Genomic DNA, 19,648 nt, shown 5'->3' on the forward strand with positions numbered 1-19,648 from the left:
GATATTTTTTAATTGTTTTGCTTGCCATAATTTTGGAACATTCTTATAAAATTTACGTATGACTTTGGATTAAAGTATTGGTTCACGTTTTACTACATTATTTCGTAACAACTATCTGTTGTATAAACTGAAAATGTTATGGGGAAAAGGACCATCAAAGGAAGAGGAGCAAGTTTTTGACTCTGAAAAAACTCCTAGGGAGTATGATTCTTCCAGTGATGATGATGCGGTGGTAGACGTCACTGAAATCTCAGAACAGCACTAAGATGATAATGATCATCATGATGCATCCCATTATGAAGAAGGAGAAGAACACTTTAATACAAATTCTGTTGAGAATGGCTTATTGTTTTTTCGTAATGGGAATGAAATATGGGCTACAGCCACTCAGATTGAAATTTCTGGTAGGCGGAGCAAACAGGATGAATTAACAGAAGACCAGAAATCTACATGGTATCCGATTAGGAAATATGGTAGTGGGAGAGTCCTATTTCATTTATGGTTCTTTGTGTGCTCTACTGACATCGTATATATATATATATATATATAAAAATTTCTTAGCGCTGTCACCCTGACTGGTGTTTTGCAGTTCAAGAAATGGAGATAACAGTCAGCTTTGGAGTGTTGAGAATGGCCAACAGTATTATGCATTGTAGTCTCCTCTGTATGACAACTTTTTCCAAAAATATTATAGTTTACTGATATACTTTTCAGTTTAAATAAAACATTTATTTCTCTTAATAAATTCCTCTGCCACTCTCTTCAATTACTTTAAGTTTTTCAGTTAAACTTAATACAAAATTTTCTAACTAATTAAGGTGGTCGCAGAGTGCATTGTGGCAACAGAAGACACCAAGACCTCAAATGCATCCGTGTGCACAGAAACGGTGGTCTCGCCAACGAGCATGATTAATCCCGCTAGGAAGACCTCCTCCAACAGTTAACTCGCTCTGGACATATATAGCGGATATTACCAGTTTTAAGTGATGACAACACCTGCCGTGAAAAGCCTTCTTCTATGAACTCGGTGCAGTTAGTAGAATTAGGCGAGATGAAGTATTAGTTGCATAATTAAGTAACATTCTCGACACGTTGATGCCGAAATATGTAATTGATCGAAAGATACTAAGAACAGTGTCACAGTTTCCAACAGGGTGGGCCACGGGCTGCCAAACGCTCGCGAACCGGGTGTGAGGAGGCCCACCCTGTCTCAGATTTGCTCGGTCCTTCTTGGAAGTATTCGGTACAGCGTGACGTTCTATGATGTACTGCGGTGCGACATTTTTCGGTCGGCACAACTCTCCTCATCTCGGTAGAATCGTGTTGTGAGTGGCGTTAACCAAAAATCAGATGTGTGTGAAATCTTATGGGACTTAACTGCTATGGTCATCAGTCCCTAAGCTTACACACACTTAACCTAAATTATCCTAAGGCCAAACACACACACCCATGCCCGAGGGAGGACTCGAACCTCCGCCGGGACCAGCAGCACAGTCCATGACTGCAGCGCCTGAGACCGCTCGGCTAATGACGCGCGGCTGGCGTTAACCCTTCGCTATTTGTTCGTGGTATGAAGGACGTTCACAGGTCAGTGGGGAACGACAGAAGACAGAGATGAGAACTCTCACTATCTAGTATACATTCGTACAATCCGTGGGTACTACAAATTGCCTCTGATGTGATATTAAATTTCATGCAGAACGACTTCTAAGATTTAGTTGACAATGAAAGAGCAGAAAATTACAAGGATCACTAGAAGACTTTCATTCTTTCGCACATCGAGAAGCACTTTGTGTTAAATTTACAGGAATGGAGTACGGAAAGAATTTGGTGGCAGGAATAGTAAAATTTCGGAAGTTGCGTGCATCATTCCACTGTCAGGTGCAACAGTTTTCGATAGAAGTGTACGAAGAGTATGGAGACTCGTGCGTACAGGGAGCTCAAAACAAGGGTCGACTACTTCGACTGGTGGTAATACTCTCCGAAACAAGAAAAATTAGTTCAATAAACATTAGTCCGGAAACGCATACATTCCGAGATGAACACGTGTTTATAGGATGGGCTGGAAGACACTAGGTTGTAAATATTAGCACAGTCATTGCATTGGCACTCCGTGAAAAGTGTAGGCAGGATATTATGTCATAAAATACTCTACCTATCATTAGGTGATCTAAAAAAAAAAAAAAAAAAAAAAGGTTCAAAGCGCTCTGAGCACTATGGGACTTAACATCTGAGGTCATCAGTCCACTAGACTTAGAACTACTTACACCTAACTAACCTAAGGCTAACCTAAGGGCATCACGCACATCCAAGCCCGAATCTGCGACCGTAGCAGCAGTGCGGTTCCGGACTAAAGCGCGTAAGACCGGTGAGCCACAAGGTTCGAGCTGTAGTTTTCGTCATGTTTGTCTGCCTTATTGTGCAGTACTGTCAATCCTGGATAAGTATCTTGGTTTTCTGTCTTCTTTTAAACACGAATTCACTTATGTGTTTACTGTTACTCCGTTCTTTGTACGTACAGATGTATAGTACACTATGGGCCATTAAAATTGCTACACCACGACGATGACGTGCTACAGACGGAAAATTTAACCGACAGGGAGAAGATGCTGTGATATGCAAATGATTAGTTTTTCAGAGCGCCGGTAGCGACACCTACAACGTGCTGACATGAGGAAAGTTTTACAACCGATTTCGCATACACAAACAGCAGTTGACCGGGATTGCCTGGTGAAACGTTCTTGTGATGCCTCGTGTAAGGAGGAGAAATGCGTACCATCACGTATCCGACTTTGATAAAGGTCGGATTGTAGCCTATCGCGATTGCGGTTTATCGTATCGCGATATTGCTGCCCGCTTTGGTCGAGATCCAATGACTGTTAGCAGAATATGGAATCGGTGGGTTCAGGAGGGTAATACGGAAAGCCGTGACGGATCCCAATGGTCTCCTATCACTAACAGTCGAGATGACAGGCATCTTATCCGCATGGCTGTAACAGATCGTGCAGCCACGTCTCGATCACTGAGTAAACAGATGGGGACGTGTGCAAGACAACAACCATCTGCACGAACGGTTCTGCGACGTTTGCAGCAGCATGAACTATCAGCTCGGAGACCATGACTGCGGTTACCCTTGACGCTGCATCACAGACAGGAGCGCCTGCGATGGTGTACTCAACGACGAACCGGGGTGCACGAATGGCAAAACGTCGTTTTTTCGGATGAATCCAGGTTCTGTTTACAGGATGGTCGCATCCGTGTTTGGCGACATCGCGGTGAACGGACATTGGAATCAAGTATTCGTCATGGCCATACTGGCATATCAGCGGGCGTGATGGATGCCATTGATTACACGTCTCGGTCGCATTTTAGATGTGTTACGACTCGTGGCTCTACCATTCATTCGATCCCTGCGAAACCCTACATTTCAGCGATATAATGCACGACCTCATGTTGCAGGTCCTGTACGGGGCTTTCTGGATACAGAAAATGTTCGACTGCTGCCCTGGCCAGCACATTCTACAGACCTCTCAGCAATTGAAAACGTCTGGTCAATGGTGGCTAAGCAACTGACTCTTCACAATATGCCAGCCACTGCTCTTGATGAACTGCGGTATCGTGTAGAAGCTGCATGGGCAGCTGTACCTGTACACGCCATCCAAGCTCTGCTTGACTCAATGCCCAAGCGTATCAAGGCCGTTATCAGTGCCAGAGGTGTGATTGTTCTGGGTACTGATTTCTCAGGATCTATGTACCCAAATTACGTGAAAATGTAATGACATGTCAGTTCTAGTATAATATATTTGTCCAATGAATACCCGTTTATAACCTGCATTTCTTCTTGGTGTAGTAATTTTAATGGCCAGTAGTGTAGATGTACATTTTCTCTCTACCAGCAATTCGAAGCAATGTAAGCCTGCTACTCGACAACTAAAATGGCGGATGTGATATTCTGCTAAGGTTTAACAAATGGAGACCGTGCCCTCTACGCAGAAAAATATCTACTGCGTAGAGTGCCTTCTGATAAGCTTTTCGGTAGACTTCTCCATCGTCTGAGTGATGCAGGTACCCTCACCATTCGGAAGACTGACAGTAGAAGACCCCGCCCAGTCCGCACGCCTGACATGGAAGAGCGTGTGCTACGTACGTTGGAATAAACCCCTAACATCAGTGTGCAACAATTACCAGCAGGAGAAGGCGCGTCTCACTATCTTATGTGGTGGGCACTTCATGAAAACTGCTGTACGTATATCACCTACTGCGCGTTCAAGGTAGACGGTGGTCCTGCAAAGGCTGCTGCTGAAGTGTGCCACAGATCCACGGTTCACGTCCAAGATACTATTCACAGACGATGCAGGGTTCACAAGAGTTGGTGTTCTGAATTTCCGTAACCAACATGTCTGGGCTGATGTAAATACCCAAGCAATTCAGTAAAGAGTGGATCAAGACCGATTCCCAATCAACGTATGGCAGGCGTACCTGGCGATAGATTAAGGGGCCACAAAAGTGAAGTGAAGAGCATTATCTGGAATTTCTCATTAATATGTATTGTCTACCTTGCCGGAGACTGTGCCATTGCAGCAATTAACACAAATTTGGTTCATGTACGATTGCGCATCGTCACACTTTCGTCACAATGTGCGTGAACATCTGATGCAGACAATGAGGGACCACTGGATTGGTAGGGGATGCCCATACTTGGCCTGCTCGTTCCCCATACCTCAATCACCTTAACGGAGACACTTGTGAAAATTGGTCTACGCTACGCCAATCAGCGATATGCCGGTACTACAGGGTCGCGTCTTTGATGCGTGCCTGCAGGTACTACAACAACCAGGTATACTTCAAATGGTGCGTGGTTCCTTAAGCCGGAGGGCAGGGGGATGAACTGTCAAGAACGGACACCACGTGGAACACCTCCTGTAAACGCATGTTTATCGCAGAAAGTATGCGCTTTCGCAGGCGTGTTTACTGGACTTAGAAAGTATGCATCTCCAGACCTACGTTTATTGGACTTATTTTTCTTGTTTCGATGAGTACTACCACCTATCAAAGTATTTGACACTTTTTAAACCTTGTATAAATAGTATTCTAAAGTATCTTGCTTAAGTTATGGGGCATACGTGGAACGATACCTCGAAGTAAAACGTCTGTTTTTAAATTTGTGAAAGAGAAAGGAGTGCAAGAACAAAAATTAGAACATCCAGAATGGATTAAACACCTCACCTTTGAAGTGGACTTGACTGCATACTACCACAGTAAGACACTGCAAAGTGAGAAACAAATAACTTCTGATATTATGAAGGTAGCCTACTGGAGTTAAAGAAAACGCGAGGTCTGCAGAATGGGTCGTGTCTCTGAAATAATTAGACGCCACTGTGTGTGTGCACAAGCAGCTGACCGATCTGTAACGCAATTCCAGTTCTCAAGACAAATCCTTCTATGTTAGCATCTACATTGTTTCTCTAATGTAAAGTGGAGAGGTTCCATGCCCTCTTTTGCATGTCTTCTTTCATTTTTATCAATTTTATTAATGTTTTATGTTATTGCACGGTAGTAACAGACCGTAAAATGTTATTGTAATGAGAGTCTTTGTACTGAGAGCTCAAAAAAAACTTTTCGTTTGATTCCTAAACGTGTGGTTTTACTTCCATGGGTGGCCTGGGCGAGGCGAGCATCGTAGGACGCGGCACACTGCGTTTCTGGTTGGCAGCTGCACTTCCCTGAATTCTAAGGGGTTCGTACAATAGGCTTAAGCGTCTGGCGGAACGACTGACGCTGGTCGAGTTTTGCCTATTGTATGCAGGGCGAAACGACCTGCGAGACGTCTGTCACCGCAGTTTGTGTGCTTACCGTTCCGGCGCGTCCGGAACAAGGCTGGCTGGCACCGGCTCGTTGCATTGTCCTCTTGATTCGGAGAAAACTTGTGGACTGTGCCGTGCTGAGTGCGACTGTCTGGCACCGGATGGCCGGTGGTCCAGGCAGGTTGTTTTCGTAGCCGGTCAAACGGCAAGTTCAATGCCCTCAGTTGAATAGCAGAGGCATGATTGGTCAACTTAAACTGAGGCTAGTTGACGTCATAAAGCCCTGCTCGAAAAAATGATGATCTGAGACAGTGTGGTGGAGTTTTGGAATCAGAACTGAATGCTGATTCGCGGTTTTCGAGGAGAGTAGGAAGTTGAGCAATGCTGGCTTCGTTCTTGCATCGCATCACAGAGCGGAATTCGGCATCTGATCTTCGTCGGAGTCGGACGGTCTTGCGACTTGGTCGCTTTTTTTCGGAAAAACTTCGAATTCTCGGACAGCCTTCGAGGCCAGGGGTTGACACAGAGTTGCTGCGCGGCTGAAGTCGGCGCCTACATCATCAGAACGCTGCCTACCGACGATGTGCTGCAGATTTCAGTATTGGTACAGCATTTTGTGGCTCTGGTATTGTATGACCTTATCAATTTTATTCTGAATCCCTCACAGCATGCGCGCTCGCTTTGCTACAAGTCCACCTTGCATGTTTCTCCGTGTGATCCCTTTTGATCTCTCTCTACTAATCGCGATACTGCTATATAGTCGGAAGATTAATATTTGATTCATTAGGCCCTCCAGTCATTATCGTCAATCTATTGCCTCACAGAGAGTAGGAGCCCCTTGTTCTCGAGCCAACTCTTATTCTCATAATATTTCAGTATACCCTATCCTTTAACCCACTGTTTGTGTCGATAATCATGTACATTTATGTTGTGATGTATAATAAGTGTCATTGTAATATTTAATCAGTATATCATTTCGTAGATATATGCAGAATCCCATTTAATATTGTTTTTATGATAAAGTTCTATTTCTTTTCTGAGTAGATTACGATTTTTATTAAATTATTGTGAGTGTGCATTCCTTATTTTACCAACTAGCAGGGTCCACCGTCATTTTCTTCCGTTACCGTTGCGCACATAATCAATTAGTTGGTATGTAATGAGGGGGTCGAATGCATGTCCAGTTCTCATGCAATTTCGTCTGAATTAAAGAGGCACAAACTCTTCTCCACCTCAGCACCTTACAAAAATCCCGCCTCTCCATAATAAGGTTACAAAAGTGCTACAATATTTCGATCCACATGAGTCTGAAACACATTTTTTTCATTATGAAACTAAGTCACGATTATGTTGCGCCCTTTTGTATTAGGGGTGGAAAACTGCCCCTAACGGCAGAAGAATCAGCAATGACCACGGCATGAGGATGCAGAAGGCAATGGAAACCACTGCATTAAAGATGCGTAACGTGTATCCACAGGACATGTGACCTGTCATTCAAGAAGTGTCATGATGATCTCTCCATTGGAAAAGATTCCGGAATAGTCCCCCAATCGGATTTCCGGGAGGGGACTGCCAAGAGGGAGGTGACCATGTGATTGAATAATCAACGGAAGGATAATGTTCACGAGTCGGGGTATGGAATGTCAGAAGCTTGTACTTGGTAGAGAAAATAGAAAATATGGGAAATGCAAAAGCTCAATCTAGATACAGTAGGGGTCAGTGAAGTGAAGTGGAAAGAAGACAAGGATTTTTGGTCAGATGCTCATAGGATAATATCAACAGCAGCGGAGAGTGATAATAAGAGAGTAGGATTCATTATGGACAGGAAGGTAGGGCAGAGAGTGAGTTATTGTGAACTGTTCAGCGTCAGAGTTGTTCTTATCAGAATCGACAGCAGAACAAACCCTGAAAACGCTAGTTGAGGTAGACATATCGACGTCCCAAGTTGAAGATGAAGAGAGAGAGAAAGTGTATGAGGGCATTGAAAGGGTGATACAGTATGTAAAGCGATATGAAAATCTAATAGTCATGGGAGACTGGAATGCAGTTGTAGGGGAAGGAGTAGAAGGAAAGGTTACAGGAGAATATGGGTTTGGGACAAGAAATGTGAGAGAAGAAAGACTAATTGATTTCGGTAATAGGTTTCAGCTATTAATAGCGAATACTCTGTTCAAGAACCACCCGAGAAGGAGGTTTACTTGAAAAAGACCGGGTGATATGGGAAGATTTCAGTTAGATTGCATCATGGTCAGACAGAGGTTCCGAAATCAGATACTGGAGTGTAAGACGTACCCAGGAGCAGACATAGACTCAGATCACAGTATAGTAGCGATGAAGAGTAGGCTGAAGATTAAGACAATAGTCGGGAAGAATCAACACGAAAAGAAGTAGGATACGGAAATACTAAGGAACGATGAGATACGGTTGAACTTCTCTAAGGCTGTAGATACAGCAATAAGTAATAGCTCAGTAGGCAATAAAGTTCAAGAGGAATAGACTCTCTAAAAAGGGCCATCACAAAAATCGGGAAGGAAAACACACATAGGAAGAAGGTAACTGCGAAGAAACCATGGGTAACAGAAGAAATACTTCAACTGATCGACGAAAGGAAGAAGTACAAAAATGTTCCGGGAAACTCAGGAATACAGAAATACAAGTCGCTGAGGAATGAAATAAATAGGAAGTGCAGGGAAACTGAGACGAAATGGCTGCAGCAAAAATGTGAAGACATCGAAGAAGCAATCGTTTTCAGAAGGACAGACTCAGCATACAGGAAAGTCAAAGCAACTGGGTTGACATTAAACGCAAGGCTTATAACACTAAGAGTGCCACGGGAATTCCACTGTTAAATGCAGAGCAGAGAGGTGATACCTGGAAAGAATACACTGAAAGCCTCTGAGGGGAAAGATTTGTCTGTGACAGAAGAAGAAACAGGATTCGATTTAGAAGAGATAGAGGATCCAGTATTAGAATCAGTATATAGGAGAGCTATGAAGCACTTAAGATGAAATAAGGTAGAAGGGATAGATAACATTCCATTAGGATTTCTAAAATCGTTGAGAGAAGTGGCAACAAAATGACTATTCACGTTTGTGTGTAGAATGTATGACGCTGACGACATACCATCTGACTTTCGGAACAGCATCATCCACACAATTCCGAAGACGGCAAGAGCTGACAAGTGCGAGAATTACTTCACAATCAGCTGAACAGCTCATGCATCCAAGTTGCTTACAAGAGTAATACAAAGAGGAATGGAGAAGAAAATTGAGGATGCGCTAGATGAAGATGATCAGTTTGGCTTTAGGAAAGCTAAAGGCGCGAGAGAAGCAATTCTGACGTTGCGCTTAGTAATGGAAGCAAGACTAAAGAAAAATCAAGTCACGTTATAGGACCTGTCGACCTGGAAAAAGCGTTCGACACTGTAAAATTGTGCAAGATGCTCGAATTTCTGAGAAAAGAAGGGGTAAGCTAATGGGGATAGATATACAACAGATACAAGAACCAAGAGGGAATAATAAGAGTGGACGACCGAGAACGATTCAATCTGTACATCGAGGAAGCAATGATGGAAATAAAATAAAGGTTCAGGAGTGGAACTAAAATTCGAAGTGGAAGGATATCAATGATACGATTCGCTGATGACATTGCTATCCTGAGTGAAAGTGAAGAAGAATTACATGATCTTCTGAACGGAATGAACAGTCTGATGAGTACAGAGTATGGACTGAGAGTAGATCGAAGTAAGAGGAAGGTAATGAGAAGTAATAGAAATGAGGACATCGAGGAACTTAACATCAGGAGTGATGGTCTCGAAGTACATGAAGTTAAGGAATTCTGCTACCTAGGCAGTAAGATAACGAACGACGGACGGAGCAGGGAGGATATCGAAAGCAGACTTGCAATGGCAGAAAGCGCATTTCTGACCAAAAGAAATCTACTAATATCAAATACCGGCATTAATTTGGGGAAGAAATTCCTGATAATGTACATCTAGAGTTCAGCATTGTATTGCAATGAAACATTGACAATTTGAAAACCGGAACAGAAGAGAATTGAAGCATTAGAGATGTGGTGCTACAGAAGAATGTTGAAAATTAGGTGGACTGATAAGGTAGGAATTAGGAGGTTCTGCGCAGAATCGAAAAGGAAAGGAAGATGTGGAAAATACTGATAAGGAGGAGGGACAGGATGATAGGACCTCTGTTAAGACATGAGGGAATGAGTTCCGTGGTACTAGACTGAGCTGTAGAGAGCAAAAACTGCAGAGGAAGACAGAGATTGGAATACATCCAACAAATAGTTGAGGACATAGGTTGCAAGTGCTATTCTGAGATCAAGAGGTTAGCACAGGAGAGGAATTCGTCGCGGGCTGCATCAGTCCCGCCGGAAGGCTGATGAACAAAAAAAGTATTATGTCTTCAGCGCGTCAAAAATAATGACATAATACTGAAAATTTGTTTTGTCTGCGATCTATTTTCTTGAGGAGCTATGACACTTGTAGCAGGGCCCATGAGACGAATTCTTGACAGCACCTGCTTTACATTGTGGTCAAGTGACCTGAGTGTGCGTAATGTTGACGTGACGTGGCTGTAGTATATCTTTAAATACTTACCATGCATTCAGTGCGCCAGAGATAACAGTTATCGTCTGCTTTCTCCGGACGCGCATTTTTTCTAGAAGTTGTGTGGTCCGCGCCTGTTACTTTACGCTGTGACTTTTAGGATAGAACAAGAGGAATGAGGATCTCTATGCTTAGCGATCTGGAATGTAAGAAATGTTCTAGAACTGCTCATCTATTAATGCGAAGAAAGGAGTTGTAATTATTTTAAAGGTGATTAAAATTCTTCTGAGAATTATGCTGCGTCATAGCAAAAATCTGACAACAATAATAACACGGACGTATCTGCACAAACAGCTGTAGAGCAACTGTCAGTTCACTTCCGCGCACACCAGGAGCCGACCAGTAGCTGAACGCTGATTGGTGGACAGCTACCAATCGTTGACGACATGGATATCCACGAATAGCCTCTTTCCTTCCATCTTCCCTTACGTCATGACTAGTCAATCATATTAGAGGGCCAATTAATAGTTTTACAATAGTGACGTCAGATATCGATAGTCTGTAACAAATGGAAACACCTATCCCCATGCAAAACCAGTCATGCCCTGAGCAAGGCCGTTGCAATTTGGCCGGTTTTAGATTATTATTGTTGTCAGTTTTTAGCAATGACGTGGCATAATATTAGAAGAATTTTAATCACTATGACACCGGCCGCGAAAGTCTACATTCTTATATTTCAATGATGTCCGAATTGTGGAACAGATTAATTTCATCCGCAGTAGATTTAAGGCAAGAAAATAGAAGTTTAATTTGTCAGGAATAAACGTTGGATGAGCATACTACTTCGTCGAGTTTCTTCTTACTACTTCCTTGCCCATGTTACTGAGTAAACGTAGCTTGTAATTCGGAGAAATTATTGGAAAGTGGTGTAGCGGCCATACCCTGCAGCTTCCGATCGAACTGTGCCTGGGTAAAATTTTATTTCATTTTCAAAAATACGATACGGCGGTTGCAACTGTTAATCTTTCTCCCACCCGCAATTCTGTGGGATTTTTGCTTATGGATTATTTTAAAGATGATAACTAATATTAAACGAGTTGGGATGACAGATTCGTCCGTAGAACCAAATAAGACAGAGAGTTATATTTACCATCACTATTATAAAGCACAGATTTAAGGACGAGTAATCAGGCTCTATGTTTCATAAAGACTGAGAGTTTTGGAATAGACATTATTTGATTGATCACTCATAATTGCAGCAAAGGAGTGCATCATGATCTTTAACTCAGATGTTAATTCATATACTTAATCTTAGAGGTACATGCGTTCTGTTCAGTCCCAACATGTACTTACGAAAAACGTTACTGCATCACTCAACACACGGTGTATGTGAGTCTTTGCGTTACGATTTGTTTCTTTTGTTCCGTGCAAAAATATGATTTTTGATACAATAAAGGGCTTCTGAGACTACTCATGTCGCCGGTCGCCGTCTGCAAAGAAATAAATTGCGTACTGTTCTCCCGCTGAGCTGTGAAAGAGGTTTTGTAAAGGGAAAAGGGGACTGCCGTGAGATTGCGTGCCCTTGCCTCGAAAGCGAAATGTGACCTTCACCTCGAAGTTCAGCAGACGGCTTAGTGGGAAGACACGTGAGGTGACGTGCCAAAGTGTGGCGTTGCTGAGATCAGCGGATCGTGACCCCTGGCTGTGTCAACGCTGCAACAGCGCTAACGACACGGAACACGGCTGCCGCCGCAACTTACTGTGTGTGGCGACTGCATCCACACTTCCAAAGCGGTACCGCGTAGGTCGCCGTATATTAGCACTCACCTGTTATTCTATATCGTTTTATTATTTGCCTAAGTTAGTGTATGAAGGCAAACGGCTAATACATAGGATAATTCAGCTGCCCCTACTGATGCCGTTTTATGCAACCCGCAATGTTACTTTGGCCTCCAAAACCCATGCGCAGCAATAACATACTCTTTTCCTCGCTACGCAAAAACTGTAACTCCTACAGAAAAAAATAGATGCACCTTTTTGTAGGAAACTTAATATAATTTAATTTTGGATTGGGATACGTTGCCACTAGAGGCTGTAGTTTTCGAGTTATTCGGGACAAACAAATAAGAAGTGACCTTCAAACGCACCCCAACTCCCAGACGTAGTTCCCACTGGTAGGGATTTCTAATACGTTACTCGTCGCACTCTCTCCCACCACAGTACAAAAATTTTGGACTGCACGATTCATTTCCCACATTCGATCTTTATTGGTCTTCATTGACTAGCTCTATTACGCCACCGGCCTAGTCGAGCACTTATGCACTGTAAAATCGACATTTGTGTATATTTTACCTTACAATTTTGTGAATTTTAACGGCATAAAATAAAAAATTACAACGTTTTATGTAATAGGCGTCTGATTGTAAGGGTTCAGTTTGGATCGAAACATCAACGTAATTAAATTTAGCGTGACGTTTACAAAATTCATTTTTTTCCATTATCATCGCAGCCACGTTTAAATTATTTATGCTAGCGAAATTTCCAACTATGCTAGGGGTAAATCTCAATCTACAGACAACAAAAATTTCGAGTATCAGGAATAGTTCGTGTAGTCGGAAACTTTTGTTCAGTGTTACGAGGGAGTTCCATGAACAATATACAAGAAATCGTGACTGGCGAGGGGTCTGTGTAGGTGTGGAGATGAGTTTTAAAATCAATTTTCTACGTTTTTTTTAATAACTAGACAAATGTGGCCTCTAGCGAAATGAATTGCAGTACAAACTTTAACTACAGTAAATTTTCTACATAATAGTCCCGTTCGTTTTTCTGTAGGACTAATAGTTGGCGCTTAGCGAGGGAGAGAGTACGAAAATTTCGTACGTGGTTTGTGAAAGCTAGATATAACATTGCTGGCTGCATAAAATGATATCAGCAAGTGAAGCTGAACCAGCTTGTGTAACATATATACTAACTAACAAGATAACTAGAAGTAATACAGCAATGGGCACTACGTCTTCTGTAAATGGTGCAAGACAGGGATGAAACTTCTTGAAATTGATGTTTGACCTGTATATCGAAGAACTAATGAAGAAACTGCAACGAAATTTTGATTGAAGAAAAAGTAATGGCCTAGATGGTGTTAAGCGATTCGGTCTAGGAAGCAAGAATACATACGGCAACAGAAGTAAGGAAGATATCAAAAGCACACTGAAATAGGCCATTAAAGCTTTAGTCAACCATGGAGTAGAAGTGGTATTCAGTAACCATTTCCGTATATACAGTGTACACGGTGTTAGAAATGAGTATTGCATGTTTTGAAAGGTGGTAGTATAGACCTAAACAAGAAAAAAAATTCCAGAAAACATGGGCTCTAAAAAGCGTTTCTTGAGAGAAACGAGCGCTTGTTCATCTCCGCTACTGTGAAACACACCTCTGCTACTACAAGGTCTTTGCTACAGAATGCAGTAACAAAAGAGTAGATAAATGAGAAAACATTATTCTGTTGCTGTGATACAGTAAAGCTTCTAATGTAGTGTAACTGCTGTGAGATACTGCTATGAAAAATGAAATGATCGTATGTCATTGTTGGCCGGGAGGCCCATTCGGGTTCGGCCGCCAAGTGCAAGTCTTATGTCAGTCGGTGCCACACCTTTTTTTAGTTGTTTTAGTGCTCTACCAACTTTTTTTGAAAACGTAAGACATAAATAAGTATATTTTCTCATCAACCTTTTCTTGTATCCTTAGATAAGTATACAGTCTCAACATCAGCAGCAACCCAACTTTTTGTTATTGTTAGGGGAGCACATGAGAAAGAAAACAAATAAGCTGCAGATGCTGAGCTATGCGTGAACAGGATAAATATATGGAGTGAAAAAATCTTAGAGGATGAGAAGAAAAAAAAGTGGAAGAGATTAGGAATACATGCTGCGCCATGCTCCACTTCGGCGGGCCATTACAACAATGGCCATTCTATCACTGATCATTAGAAGGGGAACGTGGGATCGTCAAGTCTTGGCTGGCACGTTTCGTTCAGATTCCAGCTCCGAGGCGGTTGCCGAAAATAACTTGTAAATAGTTCGCGGAAGTGGCCCGCTAGTGTCGATGTCGGCGAAGGGTGTGGTGGTGTAGGTGGAGGCGTGTTCAAAAGTCCGCCGGATCGACGATGTCGTCCCGGAAAAGGTGGTTGATAGCCAAGCCACTGATCCATGTGATGGCGTGCCACTTAGACCATGGAAAGCAGGTTTGGAGAAACTTGATGTGGGGGTACTCGGAGGTAGAACGCCACAATCTTCTGTACGAGAGTCCAGTCAGCTGCTGCTGGCCCACACTTAAAACGATGTAAATCTGTATCTTCGACATTGAACTTGAGACACAGGGATTAGTCCACCAGCGCGATGCGATGAAATTTCGATCTTGTAGTATATTAGCCGTTGACGAGAAGGCACCACGTCGCGGTGGTGTCGGTGGTGTGGTATCGTTGCTTATTGTTTTCCAAACTGTATGCCATGAAACGTGGGGTGACGTGCTTCGACGGGGTTTCGGGGTGAGTACTTTCGGAGAAGGCGGCAGATGTCGCGGGTGATCGTCTTACTGGTGCTGGGGAGCTCGATGCATACGTTGCTGTAGTCCAAAAAGAAACGGTCGATTTGCGACATCGGAGGTGGGAAGTGTGCCAAAGACGTCGGCGGACGTCTTGAAACAGGTGCGAGCTCGGTGGTCATCATTCCAGTAAAACTGGCTTTTCCAATAACCGGAGCATAGTATTAGTGTAAAGTGTCACAGTCCTGGCTCTCACGTTAACCAGTTCGAGGCCACCATCCCTCTTTGGGAAGGTGAGAGCATCATACTGGACTTTGAAGATGTGTCCAGAAGTCGCCTGTAGTCTGGCTGCCATTGTCGCAGTAATGGGCAGAATCTGCGCGATGTGGGGTATCCGGGCTGCCAGACGGGTATTGACGAAGGTGACTCTCTGGCATACGTTCAGAAGGCGTAGTAGGTGATTTTGTATTTCGAGATCTCATGTTCCATCTTCAGATGTAACTTTGTACACATCTAGTCGAAGTTAATTAATAATTTCCACGGTCGCAGCAGGGCGTCAGTCAAATTGCACGTGCAACGTCCCACCAGAGAGGTGTCGGTTTGCGTGTTGTTGATGTGGACACCGGTATGCGAATTTGGTTCACAGCCTGCTGCACATGAGAAATTAATAATCAACGTTGATTACATGTGTGCAAATGTGCGTCTGAATATGGCACATGAAGCCTCGAAATCCTTAATGGAATATAAAAGTTATAAAACAGTCTTTGATGTCTGAGACTACTTGAAATATTGCTGTTATAATAAACGGCTGCGTTTCCAACTATCCACTACGAAGGATATTCGAGAAATTTGACAAGTTTAAGTGCCCTAATATTAGAATGGATCGTACTTTATGATGTATCATATGAAATTACCGTTCTGCATCGCGCATCGAAACTCACACTCCCCACAGACGAACGTAACGTCTCAACATAGAAAGCAGTCACTATAGTTCTGAAAATACTGGGAATATCAACGCTCCTAGCCTGCAATATGAAGCACAAAATAGGCACACATTAACAACATGATACCAGCGAGTGAACAGCAGACTAATACTCAGAGCTTAAATACCTATAAATTGTCTTACAGCACCAGTAGAGCTCAAGCCGCAGCGCCAAACTAGAGTTTTGTAGACAGGATTCTCCCTTTGTTCATTCAAGAACACCATTTTCCAGCCGGCTACGTGCTTCACTCTTATCTCATTGGCTTGCGGGTACCGAAACCTCACAGCGTTTCTTCCTGCTATTCTACTGAAGTTGTCAAAGACAGTTACAATACCATAGACAGAGAACTCGGTACAGAATGTATTTTTGCACAATGTCGGCGATTTAAGAACATACGAAAGAAATGCGATATTGAAAGTTGTTAATGTGAAACACAGCTTTCACCTTTACTAAACAACCAAGCCGAAAATCAGTTGTAGTTAACAGAACACAGAGGACACTCAATCATTCACTGATAAATTCTCATCTGAGGATGAGCTCTCGAGTATATGAATATTTTACACTGTTTGTAGTCAAAGGGTAGTGACATTAATTAGTTTATTATCAAATTTAAACCAGAAATATTATTTGGCTAGCTACCATTTATGAATTTTCTTGTATTACACTCAGTGTTCTTTAATTCATCACTTACAATGAGTCGCGCCGGGTAGACGTGCGGTCTCAGTCGTCTTGTCACCGTTCGCGCGGCTCCCCCAGTAGGAGCTGCGAGTTCTCCCTCTGGCATCGGCGTGTGTGTTGTTCTTAGCGTTAAGTCAGTTTAAGATAGTTTAAGTAGTGCGTAAGTCTAGGGCCGATGACCTCAGCGTATGGTCCCATAGTCCTTACCACAAATAAAAAATAAATAACTTACGATGACTTGTTAACTGAACTGTTGGACAAGAGTTACTAGACACACACAAATAACCTTTCTAACCGCAAGGTTTTGTCGATACGTACTTTTCGAGGGAAATCGCAATAGTGTGCTACAGTCACTTGTGTTTACGTGGTTATGTCACCAAACAGCCTCCTCAGAGCAAATTGTTTGCTTCTTCCTTGAATTATTACCAGGACCAATAGCTTTCTTCATTTAGCAGGCAAATCACACAAATTGTCGGATTCGGATGTAATATTTAGCTATAGGGAATTATTAAGAACACAAATCAGGCAAAGGTTGCGATTTCGGGAAACATACACTGCATGCAAATGAGATTTAATGTTGGTCCTGAAAAGAAGCAGCAAAAATATAATCTTATTTGTCCAGAGTCTGCCTCCTTAACTATATGTGATGATGTGCGACACACACACACACACACACACACACACACTAGCACACAGGCTCTTGTGATACGTTGGCAATGGTGTCGATCTCTGCGTGCACGCAGCTGTTGTTACCGCTCCTACAGTAGTTCTTGTCGTGTGGGTGTAGTATTTGTTCACATTAACTGCTCAAAGTTTTTTAAGCCGACATACATCTACGTCATTGTTTCTCCAACATTTGCAGTGTTTAGTTGTTTTCGAATTTTCAAATTGTAGTGGAATATTTTATTTACAACAATACATCTTTTTTAAAACAAGAAATTAATCAGTTGTTTGGCAGTTTAAACCACACTTCTGTATACTCCTCTACTGGGGAAAGCAAAGCAGTCTAAATAAATGATGACTAACTGACAACCTCAGCTGCCGACAGGTGTTGTTGATATACCTCGATGTGGACAGCTGAAAACGTATGCCCCGACCGGGACTCGAACCCGGGATCTCCTGCTTACATGGCAGACGCTCTATCCATCTGAGTAATGAGTGGGTGGGCAAATGTCTATAAGGTACAATACATATGTAGAATTGTGGACAGTTGGGAATGTGACTCTCACGGGAAGCGTGCAAGGGATAAGTCCCTGCAGTCGTGCTATTCATATGTGTCCTCGGTGGCTCAGATGGATAGAGCGTCTGCCACGTAAGCAGGAGATCCCGGGTTCGAGTCCCGGTCGGGGCACACATTTTCAGCTGTCCACATCGGGGTATATCAACAACACCTGTCGGCAGCTGAGATTGTCAGTTAGTCATCATTTATTCCAGGGAAAAGCTGCATGGTCATCAACAGTAACTGTTCTTTCGAGAACAAGCTACTGTCTTCGTACATGCAGTCTAAATAGTTTCGAAACCTATAAGAAGCCAATCACTCAGCGGGTGTGAAAACTATGTACTGCACCAACACTGCAATATGGAGAGAGTAAAATTCTATGTACATAAAGCTCAGCCTATTGATAAAGTGGGGATGGACTGCGCCAGTTTGATTTAGCCCCTGTAGTGTGGGCTACCACACTATGGCATGAGGGCACCTATGTGTACCAACACATTGAGCTTCCGGAAGTCAGAAAATACATTTTGCAACTTAATATTTTCCAGGTTAAGTACAGCTGTATGATTACTCCTCGTATATGTCCAATTCATTCATGACATTCTGCAATAGGTCCGTATTTCTAATTATACATGTCTTACTTCCCCATAATCCTCTGCTGCAGACGTACACTTGCCCCATCCACGTTAAAACACATGTAGGTTAACAACGTGATATAATTTCTTACAGGGCCCACTATGTATAAGTATAGATCATACAGAAATAGTGAGTGAGGGCGGATTAACTGAAAGTGAAAGGATGTAGGTACACAAATATCACAGTAGAATCTAAGAAGAAAACGATTCACCTCACTGTCAAAAGTTTATTACATTCGAAAGTACACAAGAATGATGTAAAATAGCATCAAAATAAATTAGATGGATACGACGGAACCGTCTCACCTCTTGTATTGAAACTTTCCTTAACTCTAGCAGGCCCCTTTCCATATCTTGCAATGTAAGTTCTGGTCTTGTTTACAAGGTGTGTGCCGCGGCGTGGGTGTACTGCCTGTTCCTGTCTGTGCCGCCGCTGCTGGGCTGGAGCCGCTACATCCCGGAGGGCTTCCTCACCTCCTGCTCCTGGGACTACCTGACGCGCACGCCCGCCAACCGCGCCTACTACATCTACCTGCTCGCCTTCGGCTTCGTCCTGCCAGTCGGCGTTATAGCCTACTGCTATGCCTTCATCCTGGCTGCTATTCATGAGCACGGCCGCGAGATGCAGGGAGTTGAATCCACAGGTATGTCTTCTTCGCACCATCAAAAACTAATTGATGTAGAGTAGTGAAATTTCGAGAATAGATCTGTATAGGTAGCATATTTAAGTGATTAACATTGCAAGATCACAGGTTAACGTAAACGCGAGATTGGCCATTGCAAATGTGAAATGCTGGCACATAAGTAACAGGTGTAAGCGACAAAATGATGAATCCAAGCATGCAAGCGTGGGTTCATCGCGTTGTACAGGTGCCGAATGTCAATTCGTGGGATGTAGTTCCATGCCTGTTGCACTTGGTCGGTCAATATAGGGGAGGTTAATGCAGTTTCTGTGTGACGTTGGAGTTGTCATCCGATGATGTCCGATATGTACACAATAGCACACAGATCGGGTGATCGAGCAGGCCAAGTTAGCATGTCGATAATCTGCAGAGAACGTTAGCTTACAACAGCAATACATGGGCGAGCTTTATCCTCTTCATGTATGATATCATAAATGTTCAATAAAAACAGTAGCAATCGCCGTTGTATAGATTTATTTCAATGCAAGCAGTTTCGACGTTACACTACGTAATCTTCAGGACTAAACTGGTTGCCGAGGAATAAAC

General features: G+C 42.9%; 1 protein-coding gene and 1 non-coding gene across 2 annotated transcripts in view; both read left to right on the forward strand.

The window, feature by feature from the left end:
- Positions 1–10,295: 10,295 nt before the first annotated feature.
- Positions 10,296–19,648, forward strand: part of LOC124710605 (melanopsin-like) — an 87,559-nt gene continuing 78,206 nt past the window's right edge. The window contains exons 1-2 of the mRNA XM_047240943.1: positions 10,296–10,370; positions 18,805–19,063. Of these exons, the coding sequence (XP_047096899.1) occupies positions 10,296–10,370; positions 18,805–19,063 (334 nt within the window). The remainder of the gene's footprint in view (positions 10,371–18,804; positions 19,064–19,648) is intronic.
- Positions 17,846–17,919, forward strand: Trnat-cgu. The gene has a single exon. It is a non-coding gene; the product is annotated as a tRNA-Thr (tRNA).

The sequence above is a fragment of the Schistocerca piceifrons genome, chromosome 1, assembly GCF_021461385.2.
Source record: "Schistocerca piceifrons isolate TAMUIC-IGC-003096 chromosome 1, iqSchPice1.1, whole genome shotgun sequence".
Taxonomy (NCBI): domain Eukaryota; kingdom Metazoa; phylum Arthropoda; class Insecta; order Orthoptera; family Acrididae; genus Schistocerca; species Schistocerca piceifrons.